Source organism: Eublepharis macularius, chromosome 1, assembly GCF_028583425.1.
Source record: "Eublepharis macularius isolate TG4126 chromosome 1, MPM_Emac_v1.0, whole genome shotgun sequence".
NCBI lineage: Eukaryota > Metazoa > Chordata > Lepidosauria > Squamata > Eublepharidae > Eublepharis > Eublepharis macularius.
Window position 1 is genome coordinate 173087950 of NC_072790.1, and position 14353 is coordinate 173102302.

At 43.1% G+C, this 14353-nt stretch overlaps 1 protein-coding gene across 1 annotated transcript in view; it reads right to left on the reverse strand.

Moving 5' to 3' along the window:
• KIF6 (kinesin family member 6) overlaps window positions 1-14353 on the reverse strand; it is a 439256-nt gene that overhangs the window by 372393 nt on the left and 52510 nt on the right. Inside the window, exons 8-9 of the mRNA XM_054999529.1 lie at window positions 2826-2969; window positions 2033-2119 (exon numbers count right to left, since the gene is read on the reverse strand). Coding sequence (XP_054855504.1) covers window positions 2033-2119; window positions 2826-2969 — 231 coding nt within the window. The remainder of the gene's footprint in view (window positions 1-2032; window positions 2120-2825; window positions 2970-14353) is intronic.

The following is a 14353-nucleotide window of genomic DNA, read 5'->3' on the forward strand; positions in this document are numbered from 1 at the left end:
TGGGTGAAGAAGGCACAGACCTTGCCTCCTACGCTGAGCCTGATTCCGGCTGGATGAAGTGTGTGTGTGGGGGGGGGACATTGCCACCTGCTCTGCACCTGATCCCGGCAGGGTAAAGGGGGTGGGCATTGTCACCTTCTCCTCACCTGATCCCTGCAGGGCGAAGTTGGGGGTGGGCATTACCTCCTGCTCTGCGCCTGATTCAGGTTTGGTGAAGGGGGATGGGCATTGCCTCATGATCCACTCCTGATCCCAGCCGGATGAAAGGGAGCGGGCATTGCCACCTGCTCTGCACCTGATTCAGGCTTGGTGAAGAGGGATGAGCATTTCCTCTTGCTCCGCAGCTGATCCTGGCCAGGTGAAGGGGCGGGCATTGCCACCTGCTCCACACCTGATCCCAGCTGGATGAAGGTGGAAGTGGGCACCGGCACCTGTTTTGCTCCTGATCTCAGCAGGGTGATGGTGGGGGGTGGGCATTGCCACCTGCTCCACTCCTGATCCCAGCCTGCGCTTCCCACTGTGACACGCTCTCTGGAGGTCTGGCTGCCTCATCTGGTCTTCCCTCCATGGCAGTGCCCTCTGGTGGTGCACCAGGGTAGGAAGTGAGTTGTCTTGAATATGCTTAGCCTTTTATATAGCAAGATACCACCATGTACTGCTAGTTGCTGTAAATATGATTCTCCTGGGTTGTTTAATAAGTCAAGTTAAGAATTGCTTGTACTGTTTCAGCTCTGTATCAGATTTCTGCTTGTTTTCAAATCCCTGCAAATTTGCATTTATATACTATATTGAATTATTTATTGAATGTTCCTGCTGTTGATTATATTGCCTTACATGGCTTGAGACTCACTGAGAAGGTCAACCTATAAATAATGTAAATAAATAAACATCTCTGCAAGAAAAAGAGCTAAAGACTTATTTTTAAATTAAAAAATGAAAAAGACTTACTTGTATTTAAAAAAAAAGAAAGCTAAGAATCCAGCTGATATGCGTATTGATATATCAACACAACTTTATTCAACCTCTGATTTAAACTACAGGGGAAATCTGCTGTGCAGAAGCCCTGTTGCCGCCATACTATATTAGTTGCTGCAAAAGCAACAGGGAAGCTACAGAAGGCTGCCCCATGTGGAAAACACCATACTGTCCAGACCACACCCTCTGGACACTCCAACCACCCCGCCCCTCAAGAGACTCATCAGCCAGGAGGAGGCCAGAAACATCAGCAGACAGTGGTTCGCTTTCCAGACCCCCCGTGATCGCTGATCAGGTGCAGAGCCAGATCGGAAGCACAGTCCAGAATGCCTCCCCACTACCGTGCCCTGACAGGAAGCCCTGCAGCCACACCCCGGGCTCCCTGCTGACACCAATGCCAAACAAGCAGCCACGGGAAGCAAGCCACACAAAGACCCGCAGCTGTCTCCCACAAGGTGTGGGCTGGCAGGGGAGCAAACCAGCCTGGCCCTAGCTTTAAGTTACAGGAGTGGAGCTGGCAGAAAAAGGGCCTAGGGATACTCAGGCAGCATAATGGGCTGAAGCTGGGGCTAGGACAAGCAGCTCAGCCTCCTCTATCCCACAGCTGGGGCTGATGGGCTCAGCTCAGGTGCTCAGGTGCTGGGCCGGTGGGAGGAGAGGCATCCTATTTAGGGAAGTTTCTGGGATCGGGACGAGGGAGAAAGGAATGGTCAATTCATTCCTGAGAGTCTGAGGAATGACTGCCCTGGGGCAGCCTGAGGGCTGGGTGAAGTAACCCTCCCTCTTGTGACTTTTCTGAGGCCTGGGGAAACCTCCTCCATCCTGGTGGAGGATGACTGAGGAACGTCATGATGGCACAGAGCAGGAGGTGCCTTATGCATACATACATAATGCTGTAAAATTATGTGAAAAAAGGGGGGGGGGGAAGTAAGAAGGAATGTGTCTTTACATGATAAGAAATAATTGCAGCTTCCAACATCATATTAATGAGGTATAATTATGAACTTTTCATTATGCAAGTGACAATCTTGTTTAAACAATTAAGAGGAGTCTTTACTTGTCTGGGATCAATTTCTTCATTAAGAATTGCTTCATTCTTAATAAGAGCAACACGCTGTGCAAATCTACACGTTGATATAGATTCCTAAAAAAAAAAAAAAACTTATTAACATGCAACCTTGTAAATGAATCATGATTTGTAAACTAAAGCAGCTATCCTTAGAACGGATAATAGTCTTGATATAATTTCGTTTAAATCGGTGTCAACTAACATTTGCAGAAAAATAAATAGCTGTCTAGGGAATCTCAAATTGAGTGGAACTACATTAGCCCCCAAAAAAGATTTGCCACCAAATCTAGCAACTCTACATTCAGCTTGACCTCTCTGTTCAAAGCGAATCACATAATGTAAAACTATGTTATCAGACAGCATTAGACATCCAATAAACAATGCAACAGAACTAAGAATTACAAATGTTAGAAAAACAATGTAAAAGATATCAGACATGTAATAAATAATGCAGAGAATGGAATTATAAAAGCAGAAGATAATGACATAAAAGTAGGATAATACCTACATTTACATTGAAATTACAATTGCGAGCTGATGGTTTGCTTGAAACTAACAGTGAGAAAACTGACTAGCAGCAACCAAGTGCTGAGAAACAATTCAACAATAAATATATATATTTAAAATATGGACTATCCATTGTTTTCCTAATGAAAGGTCACAAATCAAGGTTTTAAGCAACAAACTACATTAATTTTGTACTTTGACGCATACGAAAAAAATCAAAGATTTTTTTAAAATTATATTTATAGCATATTGTATTGAAAAAGGGGTTACATACATCTATATTCCTTTTTTCGATTGATAGTGTTGCAATCATTGTTGTCATGCAGTTTCCTCCTAAGCTGTCTCTTAACACTGAGGTCATCATAGAGTTCCTATAAGGTATATGAGACCTGTGTTTCTCTGACAGGGCGATAATCACCTGCAATAAAAACAGAAATGGAAAGCTTTTTCAGAACTCTGTATTATTTTGCTCTCAGCATCCTGCTAATATTACTTTACAGCTGAGAAGTTTAGTGAATGTAACAGTATTATACATTAACAAATGTAACTCAATATATTGTCGAAGGCTTTCACAGACGGAGAACGATGGTTGTTGTGGATTTTCCGGGCTGTATCGCCGTGGTCATGGCATTGTAGTTCCTGACGTTTCGCCAGCAGCTGTGGCTGGCATCTCCAGAGGTATAGCACTGAAAGATAGAGATCTCTCAGTGTTTACATCGGGACCACACAGCATAACATCCAGACAAGAATAAAAGAACATGAAAGACACTGCAGACTTGGCCAACCTGAAAAATCAGCAGTGGCTGAACATAGCCTAACTCAAACAGGACACAGTATCTTATTCCAGAACACTAAAATACTGGACAACACTTCCAACTACTTTGTCAGATTGCACAGGGAAGCCATTGAAATTCATAAGAATAAGCACAACTTCAACAGGAAAGAAGAGACTTTAAGCATGAATAGAGCATGGTTTCCAGTCCTGAAAAACAAAATACTCTACATCTTACAATAGCCCTGCAGATAAGATTAGCATATCAAGCACCAATCCATATGCAAAAGAACCTCCTCAGGATACAGTGAAGCATTAGAATTCCATTAGAATTCCACACCCTGGGAAACTCTTACATGATGACGCAACCCAAACCCACCTTCCTGAGTAGATATAAATTACCTGCTAACATCTTCTCCACAATTTGACACTGAGAGATCTGTCTGAAGATGCCAGTCACAGCTGCTGGCGAAACATCAGGAACTACAATGCCAAGACCACGGCAATACAGCCCGGAAAATCCACAACAACCAAATGTAACTTACTTTGGTACTAAGACTTGGGAAGTAATCATAAGCAGGTCAACTCAGAAGTAAGTCTCATGCTATTCGATGGAGCTTACTCCCAGGAAAGTATCCTCAGGATTGTAGCCTTACTGTGTTACATTTAGGTATTTAGTTTCATATGTACCAACATTTGCATCAGTGGATGTTACTCAAATAGGAGGTCTCCTTAATTCGCTGGGGGAATTAGCATTAAGGAGGTAAGCAAGAGGAGGTAACTAGGAATCTCCACCAATGTTTATGGGGATTATTCCCTTAGAGAACTCTCAAATAAATCAGGCAGATATTCAACCAGAAAGGTTTATTAAAGAGAAATAAAAGGCAACCATATAAAAAACAACACATCACACACACAAGGCTAATTAGGAAAAAGAGAGAAAGATGTTTCAGGGAGGGCAATAATTAATAACAATAAGAACATTCAATTTATATACCACTCTTCAGGACACCTTAACACCCACACAGAGCAGTTTGTAACGTATGTTATAATTATCCTCACTACAATCACCCTGTGAGCTGGATGGGGCAGAGAGCTCTGAAAGAGCTGTGACTGACCAAGGTTATCCAGCTGGCTTCAAGCAGAGGAGTGGGGAAATCAAACCACATTATCCAGATTAGATTCCCACCGCTCTTAACCACTACACCAAACTGGCTAGTTACCAGTTTTAAAGATAGGAGGGGTCCATGGAGGGAGCAAAATGACCAGTGTTTCACAGAGAAGAGGCTCAAGTGAACTTGAAGGTGGGTGTACCGATCCAGAAGACACACACAGAGCACTTTGATGGGGAGGCCAGTCATAGGGTGAAATGTTCCCTGGGGCAAGCTTGACGTCTTAGCCTCAAAAACAATGGCTTAATGGTTTGTCCAGAGGTAGAATAATAAGTTGGGAGAGGTGTTGATAGTTCCTACTTAGAATAGACTGTAGAGACTATAGGTGAAAATATTGCTTTTTGAACTGGTAAGCACCAGATGGGAAAGCTACCAAGTTTGCTGAATAACTTTGATTTTTTTTTAATTAACTACATTGACTAACAATACAAAGGGAGAGAAGGGGGGCAGGGGAAGGAAAGAAAAAAAAACAGCAACATATAACAACACTACACTACACATAATGCTTTCCCTTCATACTGCCATTATTAAAAAATTAAAACTTTGTATGATATTGATGGAGTGGCTGACCTTGCAAAATACAAATTACAATTCAAATTAAGTCTTCCTCCCCCCCCCCCTGGGCCTCGGACGCAATTCTCTCTGAGCAGCTACAGCCGCAGTGCTCGTTCCCTCCCCCCCCCCTTCAGACTTCGCCTTTTCTTCTTGCTTGGTGTCTTGCTGAAATTCTTGATTTTTGTCCTCAAAGTCCCTTAATTGATCTTCTGATGTTATTTTGTAAGCTTGATCTTTGTAACTGAACCAAATACCTTCCGGAAATAGCCATTTGTACTTTATTCCACGTTCCCTCAGAAGAGCTGCAAGCTTTTTATACTTAAATCTTCTTTTCCGAACTAAAAATGGGACGTCCTTCAGTATCTTAACTTTATTGCCCAGAAAATCCAGATCCGCATTATATGAGTTGTATAGGATAGTGTCTCGGATCCTTTTAGATGAAAACTCGATGATGATCTCGCAAGGCAGCTGACGCTTCATTGCATATTTTGAAGAAGCCCGACGGACTTCCAAAATGGCGCTTTTTACCTCTTCTTTAGTTGCCCTCGCGGGTGTCGCCAATAGTTCCGAGGCCAGACCCCATAAATCCTCATTTTCCTCCTCTTTCACGTTCTGGAGGCGCAAAATTGTCTGTGTCCGTTCCACTTGTAGCCCGATGAGCTGGTTCTCCACCAGCTTTAACTCTTTATTCGTTGCCCTCACGAGTGACGCATTTTCCCGGGCAGACTTCTCTGCCCCCCCCCGCTGCTTCCTTAATGGTTTTCACTTCGCTCTCAATTAAGCCCACCCTTCGATCTGTTTCATTCAGCTTGTCAACAAAGGGCTTTATGGCTTTGATAACCGACCTTTTCACCAAGTCTTCGAGCGACTCTCCTTTCGCCTGCAGGGCAGCCGAAATTGACTTGCCCAAAGCGGGACTCTGCTTTTTCGCTGCCATTTCGGGGGGGGGGGGACCGCCAACCAAATTCTGAAACTCAGCGAGGGGGAAGAGCGAGCCTTCTTAGCTTCAGATCCCACCACTCCTTCGCGTGCGCTTGTAATAACAGAAGGGATTCGCTTACTTACAGGCTTCCGCCTAGTTCTGCTCTTTGCCGTTTTCCATGGCCCGGCAGCACTCAAGGTGCCGCACACGTCTGCCGGCCTCCATAGGGACAAACGGGCAATTTACCCCCCACATCGATTTCAGGGGGCTCTTCCCGCCGCATCCCGGACCCTGCCTCCCTCACTGGGAGTCCTGGGGGCTAATCTTTGCAGAACAGCCGCCCGGTCAGGCTGCTCAGTCGCTTCCTCCCGGACCTGCGGAGAGGAGCGTCTGATATGGCCGAGAAAACGAAAACGAATCGTTTGCTGAATTATGATTATGATATGTGGGTGACAGGGAACTGCAGCAGGGCGTTGATGGGATTAGACAAGGGTTTTCTTAGGAAACCTCATTATCTTTGTCTCTCTCCAGGCCATGGAGGTGCTGTCAGTCAACTGCCTCTGACGCATGTCCTTGTAGTTTTCCAGATTTCTGCCCAGCTGTCATCTGTTCTGGGCCAAACAGTTCCTTGGAGTTATGAGCAGCATTTATGACATTCCATCCATAAACTGCCCTCTTAATGTGAGCAAGGAGTCTAACTGCTAACACATAGTGTTACCAAATGTGTCACGTGAACTGTGCAGTCCTAAACAGAGCTACACAAGTGACTTCAATTGACTTAAATGGATGCAACTCTTCTTAGGATTAATTATTACTTATACCTATTAGCTTTTTAAACTTATCTTTCAGCATCAAAGGAGCTCTCAAGACATTCATAGTACAGAAATAACAATAAAATTAGCTAAGATTCATATCAATGAAATTCAGTTGCCATAATTTGTAAAACAAGGTTGTATATATCTGTAACTATTGTTCATCGAGTTCTTCTGTGCAGGCACAGATTGGGACTTCGCATGCACGCAAGCCTGTTGACTGGTGAAGTTTTTCAAAGCTCCTTTAGAGCTCCATTAGGGACCGTTTCTCTGAAGTTATGCAGAAACTCATTTTTCTGCGCAAATGGGCAAATGACCATCCCAGAGGAGCAATCCCTTTCCCTCAGTTCTTCTTTGGCAAGAACTGGAGACTAGGTTTAAGGACTACTCTGTTACTATGGATCTTAAAGAAGAGGGGAATCATTCTGGAGTGCTGACAACTCACCCCATAGTGCAAAACTGTGATTGAGATAGGTCTCCTTTAGGGATCATTCATGATTTATACTCAGAATTCTGCTCAGAATATCCACTCTGGAGTTATCCTATCTAGCAATATGGATTGCATACAGTGAGATGTTGTTGCCAAGTGCCCAGCTCCAGATGGCTTTAGCCTCTGTACAACAGGCCAGTGAGGCTGTGACTGCCCCCCACCCCCGGTTCTTGATGTAGTACATGGCAATGGTGTTGTCAGTCTGGATCTGTACATAGAATAACAGAATCACAGAGTTGGAAGGGGCCATACAGACCTAGTACAACTCCCTGCCCAATGCAGGATGAGTCTAAAGCATCTCTGACAAATATTTATCCAGCCTCTTCTTGAAAACTGCCAGTGAAGGGGAGCTCACCACCTCCATAGGCAGCTGATTCCACTTTTGAACTACTCTGACCATGAAAAAGTTTTTCCTAATATCCAGCTGGTACCTTTCTGCATGTAATTTAAGCCTGTTGCTTCGGGTCCTATCCTCTGCTGCCAACTGGAATAACTCCTTGCCCTCCTCCAAATGACAGCCTTTCGAATACTGAAAGAGAGCAATCATGTCCCCCCTCAATCTCCCCTTCTCCAAATGAAACATTCCCAAGGTCCTCAGCCTTTCCTCGTAGAGCTCAGTCTCCATACCCCTGATCATCCTCATCGCTCTCTTCTGCACCCTCTCAATTTTGTCCACATCTTTTTTGAAGTGAGGTCTCCAGAACTGCACACAGTACTCTAGGTGCGGCCTGACCAAGGCAGTATAGAGAGGGACTATGACCTCCTGCAATTTCAATGCAATGACCCTTTTGATACAACCCAAGACTGAATTTGCCTTTTTGCCACCACATCACACTGACTGCTCATATTTAGTGTACAGTCCACTCTTATCCCAAGATCTCTTTCACATACACTACTGCCCAGAAGTGTATCCCCCATCCTGTATTTGTACTTCCCATTTTTGTGGCCCAGATGTAATACTGTGCACTTATCTATGTTGAATTACATCCTGTTCACAACCGCCCACTTCTCCAAAGTATTCAGGTCTTGTTAAATTTTAATTCTATCTTCTTGGGTGTTTGCCACTCCTCCCAATTTGGTATTGTCAGCAAATTTAATGAGTAGCCCATTTACCCCTTCATCCAGATTATTGATAAAAATATTGAAAAATACCAAGCCCAAAACCGAGCCCTGTGGCACCCCATTGGACACCTCCCTCCAATCTGATGAAACGTCATTGACCACCACTCTTTGGGTGCAGTCCTCTGACCAGTTCCCTATCCACCAAACTGTACCATAGTACAGTCTGCAGCCTTCCAGTTTACCCATTAGAATGTCATGGGGGACCTTATCAAAAGCTTTACTGAAATCCAGGTTAATCATATCGACAGAGTTCCCACGATCCGGTAAACTCATCACTTGATCAAAGAAGGAAACCAGGTTGGTCTGACAAGATCTGTTGGGGACAAAACCATGTTGACTTCCTTGGCTCACTAAGCGGTCCTTCAGATGCTTACAGATTGATCCCTTTAAAATCTGCTCTAATACCTTCCCAGCAACAGAAGTCAGACTGACCAGCATGGAGTTTCCCAGGTCATCCTTCTTCCCTTTCTTAAAGATTTGTTTTTTTTTTGTAATATTTTTTATTTTTCAATATCTAACATACAACTACTACATACATACATACCCTACAAAACAGTAACTACAACAGACTACAATAACACAAGGGATGGGAAAAAAGAGAGAAAAAAGAGAGAGGGAGGGAAGGGTGGAAGAAAGGGGGAGGTGCCCTACAAACACTAAACACTACATTTCTGTTTTCCCTTCATACTGTTATTATTCAAAAGTTAAAGCTTTATATTATATTGATGGAGTGGTTGACCTTACTAAATGCAAATTACAATTTAATTTCAAGTTAAATTTTTCTTCCCCTCCTGGGTCCCGGACGCAATTCTCTCTGAGCAGCTGCAGCCGCAGTGCTCGTTTCCTCCCCCTCCCCCTCAGACTTCTCCTTTTCGTCTTGCTTGGTGCACTGGAATTCTGGGTTCCTGTCCTCAAAATCCCTTAGTTGATCTTCTGATAATATCTTAAAGGCTTGATCTTTATGGCTGAACCAGATTCCTTCCGGGAATAACCATTTGTACTTTATTCCACGTTCTCTCAGAAGAGCTGCGAACTTTTTATACTTAAAACGTCTTTTCCGAACTAGAAATGGGACGTCTTTCAATATCTTAATTTTGTTGCCCAAGAAGTCCAAATCCGCATTGTATGAATTGTATAGGATAGTGTCCCGGATCCTCTTAGATGAAAAATCAATGATGATCTCGCGCGGCAACTGACGCTTCATTGCATATTTTAAAGTAGCCCGACGGGCTTCCAAAATGGCGCTTTTTACTTCTTCTTTAGTTGCCCTCGCGGGTGTCGCCAATAGTTCTGAGACAAGACCCCGTAAATCCTCGTTTTCCTCCTCTTTCACATTCTGGAGGCGCAAAATTGTCTGTGTTCGTTCCACTTGTAGCCCGATCAACTGATTCTCAACCAGTTTAAGCTCTTTATTCGTAGCCTTCACGAGTGACGCACTTTCCCGAGCAGACTTCTCTGCCCCCCCCCGCTGCTTCCTTGATGGTTTTCACTTCGCTCTCAATTAAGCCCACCCTTTGATCTGTTTCATTCAGCTTGTCAACAAAGGGTTTTATAGCTTCACCAACCACCCTCCGTACTATTTCCTCCAGCGATTCTCCCTTTAAGGCAACCGAAACTGACTTGCCAAGGGCAGGACTTTGGTTTTTTTGTTGCCATTTTGGGGGGGGGGGCGCCAACCAAATTTTGAAACTCAGCAAAGGGGAAGAGTGAGCCTTCTTAGCTTCAGATCTCACCTCTCCTTCACGTACGCTTGTAATAACAGAAGGAATTCGCTTACTTGTAGGCTCTCGCCTAGTTCTGCTCTTTGCCGTTTCTCATGGCCCGGCAGCACTCGAGGCGCCGCGCACGTCCGCCGGCCTCTGTAGGGACAAACGGGCAATTAACCCCCCGCATTGATTCCGGGGGGCTCTTCCCGCAGCGTCCCGGACCCAGCCTCCCTCACTGGGAGTTTTGGGGGCTAATCTTCGCAGATCAGCCGCCCGGACAGGGTGCTCGGCCGCTTCCTCTCGAGCCAGCGAAGAGAAGCATCCGACATGGCTGAGAAAACGAAACCGATCTCCCTTTCTTTTCTTAAAGATTTGGATAACATTCGCTCCTCCCCAATCTGGTGGCACATCCTGAGTCCTCCAGGAGGCCTCGAAGATGATGGACAGAGGCGCTGCAAGTTCTCTAGAAAGTTGAGCACTCTTGGATGCAAACCATCCGGCCCAAGGGATTTGTATTCGTCCAGGGCAGGCAGGTGCCTCTCCACAAAGTCTCTGTCAACATCTTTGTCTAAAAGCAAAGCTATAAAGGAGGCAAGAGCAAAACGAATGGCCTTGAGTTCTAAAATGTTACTGTGTAAAGATTGATCCCTGATTGACCCACAATGTGCACTGCACCCTGAGTAGAGGCAATGGTGGTCGTATGAACATGCAATGTAGAGGGGTAGTTGTAAATGCAAAGCAATACTTCTCTTAATGCAAGTACAGTATAGTTTTATTAAAGCAAATGGCGTTGAACAGGACTTCTTCACAAGCCCTTGGTAAATTTCCTCAAATATTATACAACCAAAAATGGCACTACTCCTGATATGGTCAGCTCCATCACTCTCAGAAAGAGATCTAGTTTTCCCATAGGTTAATTAAGTGTATTTATAAACTAAGCAATTTGGTCACCCTTATTTTCAGCTCCCTATATAATGACAATATTCCAGTTGGAGAATTTTCTAACATCTCCAACGATGAATCCAAATGTGACACATTATCAGCATTACGCTTGGAGTCAGAGTTTGTTGAATAGCAGAAGATCAATCAACAACAAAATCAAAATGGGGAGATGAAACAGAATTTTGCTCAGGTAAATCGAGTTTTTCTTTAGGTTGTAAGGTAGATTTATTGTTGGATCCTGCATCTAGAGAATGAGGGGATTTGTACTTCAAATGCCTAGTTAATTCTGAGTTTTCCTCTTACACTTGGATGAGAGTATGCTCTGGAAGTTCACCCACAGGCATTCTCACCATTTAAATCTCACTTCAGATTTACATACTTGGATATTAAAGAAGGAATTGTTCCAATATGTACTGTAGGCCTTAGCTCTGCATAGAACTCCTCTTATAGCCTTCCCTCAAAGAATATCTGGATTGCAATGATTCCTTGAGACTGTCAGAGTGGGTCACATTATTCCAAGTCGACTAAATGGCACCTTGGATGACGGATATTGAGCCTTAAAGACCATTTTAGCTTCCTGTCTGTTTCTCAGGCACAATGGGAGTGGTAGAGTTTGAAATATCACTTAAGCCTCAATGAAAAATTCTTCTTCAAACTTGCCCTCTGACATGGAGTACATCAACAAAGCGCAAAATATGGTCTTCCAGCCCTCCAAAATGGGATGCTGAGCTCCAAGTCATTGATTCCAAAGCATGTTTTTTCCTTTCCTCAATCAGAACCCCTTCACTGGGTCTCTTTTTTGATCAGTCAAAACTCCTGTTGATCAGTCAGTATCTTCCTTTTTGATGAGACTGTAATCTTTAACGTCATTTTTGTGATAGCAGCTACTGAAGACTTTTCTAGATCCAAGCTACTGAGGGAAACTTGTGCATTTCTTTTTCAAGCTTTTTTAAAGGCTAAAGTTCTTGCTTACAAAATTGAAACTATGTGTCTTCTTCACTAGCCTTTCCTCACTAGTATTCTAGGTTTGAGTGATTTTGATGGGATTTGTGAGAGAAAACATCTAAGCCAGAATCTTTAGCCTTAATTCAAGAAACACCTTTGTCTCCTTGGCAATTTCTTGTAGATCAGAAATGTATGACCTCCTTTAAAATCTGTTAAGCAAGATCAGTGACCACTGGACTGGACAACATTGTTCTTTCCTTGTTGGACAACAGAACAAAAATCTTTAAAAAGGAGCAGTAGAATGCTTAATTAGAAGAAAACAATTAATAAAAAACAAAGAAAGATAGAGCTCATCACTCAACAATAGCAAGAAAGAAAGTGAATGGGTGATCTCATCTGCCTCTTGAGGGTCAAACTAGACATGCACGTTTTTAAAAAGTTGGGTCTAGATTCCCCAGACTCAACTTGGGTTCCCCACAGCAACAAAGCAGCTGTGGGGAATGGCTATCAAAAAATAAAAGCGAGCCCAAACAGCCTCAGAACATCACCATAATATGTCCTCTGTTAACCAAAACAGGCTGCAAATTGCAATGCCACATTTTGTTTCAGCTAAAAGTCCAAAAAAGTTTCAAAAGTCTACACAGTCATAGTAATCCAAACAAATAGATACTGTGGCATGTATAGTGGAGCGTACGTCCCTATTTCCTAGAGGAGATGCAGATGATGAAAATGCTGCAGCTGATAAAATGTACTCCTAGACACAATATCAGCAAGATAATTTCAGGTAGATAGCTATATTGGTCTTCCGTAGAACAGCAGAATTTGAGTCTAGTGGCACTTTAGCAACCAACAAGATTTTTAGGATATAAGCTTTCAATAGTCAAAGCTCCCTTCTTCAAATGGGCTCTTCCTTGCATCTGAAGGGAGCATTAACTCTCGAAAGTCAATACTCTGAAAATCTTGTTGGTCTCTAAGGTGCCACTGGATTCAAATCCTGCTGCAACATCACCAAGGTCTCTCAAGATGTGAACTTGCCCTTTAAAGGGAATTGGTCCTATCCCAAAGCAAAGCAAACGTCACATGTCATTGACTCCTCACCAACATTTGTCCAATCTGGGCAGAGTTTAACTCACTTACCTTCCTCCAGTTCCTCTCGGCCTCCAAAATCTATACCAGGGATGTCAAACTCATTTGTTATGAGGGCCGGCTCTGACATAAATGTCACTTTTCGAGGTGGGCCATGTGTACCATAAAATTTAATGCCAGGTACCAGCAATATAAACTTTATAAAGGACACATGCAAACTTAATGATTTTTTTTTACTCAAGATACAAATGTGCTTTAAAAATTAACACTGATAGTATTTCCTTTATTTAACCTCTTGCCCTGAACTATTGCATCAAAATCTGGAGTTAATATCTGTGCTGTAGCAATTTTGAGTATGCCTTTCAGATGTGTTTCTATAGGCTGAGAACATATCTTTGATTTATTGACATTCATTACAGAAAAGAGCTGTTCAGAGATGTACAATGTTGCTAATGTAGACAGAATTTTAGAAGCAAAAGCCTTAATTTGGCTACAATTCAGACCACAAAAATGGTAAAATTTGCTAATGACAACTTCAAAAAGCTTCTTCTTGAGCAAAGCATCACACTGCAGATCAATTATTTCCATTTGTAGTTCCTCTGAAACCTCATGGACATCCACAGAAAATGGATTATGGAAAATTCCAAAATCTCTGTGTAGGTTTTTGACAATCTTTCTTGGAATTCAGTTTTGAGTTCAGAAATTTTTCTCCTGTACTTTTTTGTGGATATATGATCACTCGACAGAGATTTCATGGTGGGAAAGTGTGCCAAATTATTTTTTGGCACTCCATAAACAAACTCCATAAACAAAAATTGTAAGCTGTGCTAAATCAGTAAAATCCGTGTTTTCATTTATTGCAAATGAGAATGCAATTAAGGACTTAGTTTTTTCTATGAGCTGCCTGTTATGATTCTCAGATAAATCATGAATTCTCTCTGCAACCATGTTTCTCCATGCGTCTAATGAAGGAAGTTTTGATTCTCAAAAGCTAAGACTCTGGAAATCTAGTTGGTCTCTAAGGTGCTACTGGACCCGAATCTTGCCTTTCTACTACAGACCAACAGAGCTACCAACTTGAAATGTGTTTCTTGAGAGACTTATATTTGCAAAAGCTTGCTGATCTGGGTAGACTAGCACTGCAGCCATTTGAAGGGAAATTGCTTTGGGAGGGGAAGTGAAGAGGAGGAGAGTGGGAGGCCCTGCAGAAATGCTTAACTCTTTCTTCGCTTGCCCTGCCTCTGTTTGTCACTCTCCTGTTTTATGCTCCTCTGTCCC